At 51.8% G+C, this 6,689-nt stretch overlaps 1 protein-coding gene across 1 annotated transcript; it reads left to right on the plus strand.

The window, feature by feature from the left end:
* Positions 1-1,836: 1,836 nt before the first annotated feature.
* LOC149808636 (uncharacterized) lies at positions 1,837-6,128 on the plus strand. The gene is made up of 6 exons (XM_089995214.1): positions 1,837-2,041; positions 2,719-2,852; positions 4,139-4,390; positions 4,836-4,991; positions 5,281-5,519; positions 5,924-6,128. Exons 1-6 carry the CDS (start codon positions 1,837-1,839, stop codon positions 6,126-6,128), a joined length of 1,191 nt encoding a protein of 396 aa, XP_089851340.1.
* Positions 6,129-6,689: the final 561 nt, after the last annotated feature.

Genomic DNA, 6,689 nt, shown 5'->3' on the forward strand with positions numbered 1-6,689 from the left:
CATTTCATCTGTAGGAACACTCTTCTTCCATGATAATGAAAATCGTCTCCAATTTTCACACCCTGCACTCGCGGAAAACTTGGGCAACAACTCACCTGTTGTCCCTTGAACCCTGAAGCACACCGCGTACTCAGCTTCCGAGCCGTCGCTGCACTGGTGACGCACAGACTCCTTGACGGGCTCTGAAACGCCATCAACTCTGCCGCTGTCACCGACGACCTTCCTGCGCGCAACACCACAGCGGCAGTGGCTCTGTGTCCACAGGATCAATTGATATGCATGAGCGACCACTAAAGGTACATCAAGTTTCGGCGCACGTTGACATCGTGCAAATGTGCAGCAAGTGGTCGTTCCTCGATTGCCAGTTCGGTATACCCCGGTCTCGAGGGGGGGTCTCAGGTCTATTTTTTGCATGCACCAGGGGAGTCCGTTGCGACCCTATGATGATACCGACACTGCGTTTCCCAAAGCGGTCAATACATCTGCCTGAAAGCTGCCTGCTCTTGGGCATCAGCGGTCTAGAGGGTCCTGTCCTGATATCACGTGATAGGCGAGTGGCAGTATCACAGGGTGGCGTCCAAGGTTCAGACGATCATTGAAGCCTGACTGATGGGCTGGCGGGAAGCAGATTGTCCATCGGCTCAGAATTTATGTTGGTCACTCTGTTGTTTTGTGCCTTGCACCAATCAACTTTGATGACAAGCAATCTTCCGTGTATCCCCAGGATACTTGTACAATGGCAGCACACAGTTTGAGAAGAGGATCACACAACTGGGAGAACGCCAACTCTAAAGGCGTACACAGCTTTAATCGACGGTACCTCAACTGTTACCTGCGTGTGAAACCGCTGTGCTTTGTCTAACGTCCCCAGGACATGGACCAACACGAAAGCACGCCCCAAATGTGCCATTACCAGAGCTGCGCTCCAAGGAGAGCAACTCAAAATAGCGGCCTCAAAATCCCTTGATGAAACACCATGAAACCGAATCAACGCCTAGTGGAAAGAAGCTCGTCCTGGATGCACATTCGTGCCCTTTGCAGCAGCACACAGGCCCCGTGATAAGGCTTCGCCACCCAGATTTATATGTATTGCTCAACGGAGCCTGTGGTTCGTCCTCATGAGGAAGCGTCAGTCACTTCCACGCGAAATATCCAGGAGTATTCAAGCGGTGGTCTTTCATGAGTAAAAGAATGAGCCACTGCGGGAGGTTTGGACAGAACCCGAAACGGGTTAGGCATCCAAACGAACGCTCGTGAGCACCAGCACCGGTACAGTTCAAATCATGCGGCGCTCACGAGTGGAACCGACCAACGCCATGGTGGTTAATTGAGAAAGAAGACGGGCCAAGGCAACCGTGTTAAATTGCGAGAGCACTTGCGGTCACGCCTCCGGTTGGAGTAGGGTTTGGTCCCGCCAACAATGGTGTTCACCTTACGAGCGCTAAGCGCACAGGAAGCGAATGCTTACATTTCAAACACATTTAGAATCATTCAACTTCTCGTTCCTCTTGAACAGCATTTCTTCCGCATGTGATGAGTATCTGGTGAGCAGCAAGGTGTGCTAGTCATCACATTCTGGCGCCAGCTGTACACAGATGTTCAAAACGACATGCTCAAGCTAGCGAGATGCAGAATCACCACGACTGGTTACATGTCTCGTCCGTCCCTTTGATGCTTTCTTGACTGTTGGTATCAGGTGACGCCCTCCGCTGGGTTTGACAGCTGAGAGACAGTTTTCCGTAGCGCTTGGCTTGCAACCCTGACGAGATTTGCTCGCACGTACGTGTACTTTGCAAGTACGTCACCTTCTTTCTGTATCCCAACTGCATAGTAGCCATGGACGAGCTGAATAAGAAGACCGTAGCGTACTTCTATGATGAGGAGTATGGCAACTTCTCCTTAGGAGGTTGCAATCCCATGCGGCCACACCGTGTTCGTCTCACGAACAATTTAGTGACGGCATATGGCCTCACTGACGGCATGGTCGTCTACCGTCCTCGTGCCCTGACATTCGAAGAACTCAACACATTCCACGCGGATGGTATGTGCCTTTTCACCCTGCGCAGCCCTTTTTCAAGCATGCTGACGACAAAATAAGCATCTGCACCATCAATGCCATTTGGACGAGTGGCGTCGCTGGACTTGCTTGTGGTCTGTGGTTGCGGTACAAGGGAAGTGGTGTCTAGAGGTGCCTGCTGGACCGCTGTTCTAACGTTTTCACTGAGTGCATGAGGCTCTCCAAAAAACAATGAAATTCGCAGAAGTTGCGTTTCCATGAGTCCAGAGCCGCCCGTTCTTCGACCTATCACTGCCTTGCCCAAGGACCAAGTACTGTACACAAGTACTGTCCGTCGCGCATGGTCAGTCACACGGGCAGGCTCAGCACATTGCGTGCCTTAATGTCCATTCACAGCCAATGAAACAAATATCAATGTGTGCATCTCCTTGTCAATTTGAAGTCAGTCGTCCACGACAAGCAGCGGCAGAGACGCCCCGTTGGTCGGAAGACATCAGCAAAACGCATGCCAGTCGCATGTGGGTGATAAAGATTGTCAACTCGATTGCTATTCAATGAATAGTGCGTACGTGCTTCTGCAACCACTATGTGCCTAGACGCCTGGCCCCCAGGGTTTCGTAGGTAGGGGCACGACCCGAAAACACTTAAACTGGTTCAAGGTGTTGAACGGCATGGCTGACTGATCCGTATTGGTCATGCAGAATACCTTGATTTCCTGGCCAAGGTGACACCAAACAACCAGGAGGAATATCGCAAGCAGATGCAGCGGTTCAACATGGGACCCGTGGGAGAGGCAGACTGCCCAGTATTCGATGGCATGCTGCAATACTGCCAGGTAAATCCGACCTATCCAGGCTTGCGCATTCAAGAATTCATTGTCTTTTTTCTTATCGTTGCATTTTATGTACTCTACAAGGGACGCCTCGACGACCCTTGCTTGTAAAGGAGTGCTGCCCTGCACAATCTGATCGCAGCTCTGCATGAGCCAGGGATGAATATTATGCTTCCTGACGTCATACATCAGCTACGCAAGTAGCTCCTGCACACAGGAGTCTGAAGAGCATATTCAGAATAGACACCTTCAGGTGACATACCCCAAGCTAGACAGCTTTGCAGTTGCTTATTGCACCATGAAGCACCTTGCTCCAATACATTTTCATATACTGGCAGATGGCGGGTGCAATTGCAACTCAACTTCAGGAACAAAACGTCTCTTCACTCGAGTGCACGCAAGCATGTGCTTAACTAAGTCCTTACCTGTAAACAGGCGAACCCGCATGTTGATAAGTCGGAACAGAGGCTTCTTCATGAGAGTTTTTCTGGTCCGAAACCGCAAATTTGTATGTACCTGACTGTGTTGGGGCTGATCCCAGTAAGGTGTGCACAGCCAACATATGTACAGCCCTACATGTTGAGGTAATAAGCAGCACTCTGCCAGTTCACTGGCTCCCCTGTGGAACACCATGCCTCAACAAGCAACAACTTCATCTCCAAATGCTCGGTCCTTGCCATCGCACATGTGAAAACGGAATGCCCCATCATCACAGGTCCACTCAGCCGCGTCTCCGACACAGTGCTCTCAAATCAGGCCGAATACACACGGTCAGTGTGTCTTCAGCCTGCATGAGGGACCGGACGTCGATATGATAACGATGTACCTTTTCAAAACACTACTGCACCCACATGGATGTGTGTGCAGATCAAATTAGGGCGTCCCTACAAGGGTGCCCCTCAACCTGACCTAGGACAGATCACAGCAGCAACCCATCGCAGACTCATTTGCACAATGCGTCACCGAAGGGGCCTGAACACCGTTGCCTCGCAGATCCATGAACAATGAGCCCGCGAAGGGGCCTGAACAATAAAAAGACAATGTGTTGCCTGATGTTACTGCATATCTGCTCACAACGCTCATGTGACAGTACCTCAACCTGAAAAAGGGATGAGCAGAGGTACAAAGTACCTTCAGAAAATGAGGACAGAGTGAGCTCTGTGATTGTCAATCGCAGTGTGTGCCAACAATCATTGATGCTATTGAAGCCAACATCTTACTCAGCGACCTTTCAAAGGCGGCGGCGATTATGTTCGTGCTGTGTGTCACCCAGCGTTCAATGTTTGCAGATCTACTCAGGAGGCTCTCGAGACGGCGCCCTCAATCTGATCGAGGGCAAGTCCGACATCGCAGTCAACTGGTCAGGCGGCATGCACCACGCCAAGAAAGCCGAAGCGTCCGGCTTCTGCTACGTCAACGACATCGTGCTGGCGATCCTCGAGTTGCTGAAAGTGTACCATCGTGTTTTGTACGTGGACATCGATATCCACCACGGCGATGGCGTTGAAGAGGCCTTCTACTTGACTGACCGTGTCATGACGGTGCGTACCTGCTTTCAGATAGCACAAGCTGCATCACCAACTATCTTGACATACCTCCAGCGCTGTGGTTGGTAGTGTTGCAATGTCGCAGGGAAAGATGCGCTGAACCGTCTCACTGACATCAGTTTCCAGGAGGACATCTTTGAATATCAAATGATATGTAGCTTTGAAGTCAAGATATCTCTACATATGCGCTCCTTCCGTGTTCGAGTCATGACAATTTCTGCCTCCCTCCCGATCATACTCCTTGTGAACCTCTAGTCCCTGATCTCACAGCCTACCACAAGCTTAAGAGGGCAGGGAGTTCCTACCTCCTCCGTCTTCAAAGCTTCAGAGGATTGAGGCCTGAATATTGAAGTACTGCCTCACCCTTGGAAAACACTGCATTCCTCCCAGTGAAGTACTTGTCTCCGTGACCGCGATGACAAGCGTCTCACAAGTGCAGGTGAGCTTTCACAACTATGGTGACTTTTTCCCAGGGACTGGCAGCGTTGATGACATTGGCTATGCCAAGGGCCGCAACTACAGTGTGAACGTGCCCTTGCGCGAGGGCATGGACGACGAGTCGTACGCGATGGTGTATCAGCCCGTCATGACCAAGGTGTGTTGTTGTGACGTGCCCTTGGGCAACGAACCTGCCAGAAAGGACACAAAAACACACCAGAAATGTGTGTTTGTTTTTGGCACTGCCTGCGATGTATGTATCCCTTGCTTTGCAACCTGGCGTGCTCATTTCAACAGGGTAGCGTCCCTCATGAGGGGAGCTCAGGAGGCTGACGTTTGCAACAGCACGGATCATGGAACATGAGGCGGTCTGGCGGGCAAGCCTGCCCTGAAAGCACTCATCTTTGTCGTCGTCACTTGTGCAAACGCCCATGCTTTCTCTGCAGGTGATGGAAATGTACCAGCCGAGTGCAATCGTCGTCTGCGCAGGAGCGGACAGCCTCTCAGGCGACCGTCTCGGCTGCTTCAACCTCTCAGTGCAGGGCCACTCAGCCTGCGTGGAGTTCCTGGCTAAGTACAACGTACCCCTGCTGCTCCTGGGGGGAGGTGGCTACACCATGCGGAACGTCTCTCGCTGCTGGTGCTATGAGACCGCCCGCCTCCAAGGGATCGACCTTCCCGACGAGTGCGCCCTCCCTCCCTCTCTTGCTGAGACCAAACAGGATCGCTGTAAGGGTTGAGCGGATGCCTATGGCGGGTATGGTATAGTGCGTTGTCAGAGGTTGAGAACGCTCGGAAGTGTCCGTGCAATTCCTGCGCACTATCACACATATCATAAAACATTACAACCGTGTCATGCTCCATGAAAGGTTACCACCAGCAGCCCATGGCATGCATTTGTATCACTACTTCTGGGTATGCACCGTTTGTTGACAATCAATGGCTCGACATGCAGTCGCCATTCTATTCCTGAGGATGTTGCGATGTCCATGAAAAAACCCATTATCATATGGCCATCGCATCATCATGTCATGGTCTGTCTCGCGTTCACAAGGAGACGTCTATGTACGTGTGCATGGCATGATGCAGGTTGCCCACGGCCGCGCTCGGTGAGTACAACTACTACATGGACACCAAACGGCTGCGGATCGAGGTGTCCAACATGATGAACAGCAACTCCCATGATGACCTCATGCGGACCCGTGACAAGGTGCGCAGCGCCAATGCCTCAAGTCACGTTGTCCTCAGCGTGAGAGCTGTCTCATCGCAATGCTATCAGACGCTGTTGAGGTAGTCAGGTGGCTGGCTATCCATAGCTGGTTTCTCATTGGAGTTGTGATCAAGCAGCCAAACCTCAGTCTGCGTATTTAAGTCAATCTGGCCTCAGTCAGAAGGACTTGGACTAGTCAGATGCAAGTCATGATCCTTCAGACGCGTCTTCCCCCGTTGGGACGCTCTCCGAGTTTTGCTCTATCCTAAGAAGAGGCCCTTGTCAGGTGTCAGTGTGTTCAAGACCCTGTGGGCATGGAGGTACGATCGGTGCTGCAGAAAGAATCATGACCATCATCAGTGTTTAATGGCACATGGAGCTACAGAGTCCCACATCGAATTCTCGCTCTTGAAGATAGCACACGAAAGCTCGAGGTATCGCTGTAGCCTATTGGCATCGACTCATGGATCTTTCCTCACTAGGACCGAATCAAGAGCCGAGAAGTTGTGAGGCGTTGCCATCACCATGGCCGCCATCATCGCACCATGCCATGGACCGCTGTCATGACGCGCACGTGTCACATGCGCTGACAGCACGACGTGCTCTGCAGGTGCTCCAGCAGCTCTCCCAGCTGCAGCCGCCCTC

The sequence above is a fragment of the Nuphar pumila genome, unplaced genomic scaffold, assembly GCF_984573655.1.
Source record: "Nuphar pumila unplaced genomic scaffold, dmNupPumi1.hap1.1 HAP1_SCAFFOLD_2552, whole genome shotgun sequence".
NCBI lineage: Eukaryota > Viridiplantae > Streptophyta > Magnoliopsida > Nymphaeales > Nymphaeaceae > Nuphar > Nuphar pumila.

Bases quoted from the DNA above. Each gene is read 5' to 3' on its own strand.
- LOC149808636 (XM_089995214.1), top strand. From the start codon at position 1,837: ATGGACGAGCTGAATAAGAAGACCGTAGCGTACTTCTATGATGAGGAG. The intron at 2,853-4,138 runs GTAAATCCGACC...CAATGTTTGCAG, and splicing joins GCATGCTGCAATACTGCCAG to ATCTACTCAGGAGGCTCTCG. The intron at 4,391-4,835 runs GTGCGTACCTGC...TCACAAGTGCAG, and splicing joins TGACTGACCGTGTCATGACG to GTGAGCTTTCACAACTATGG.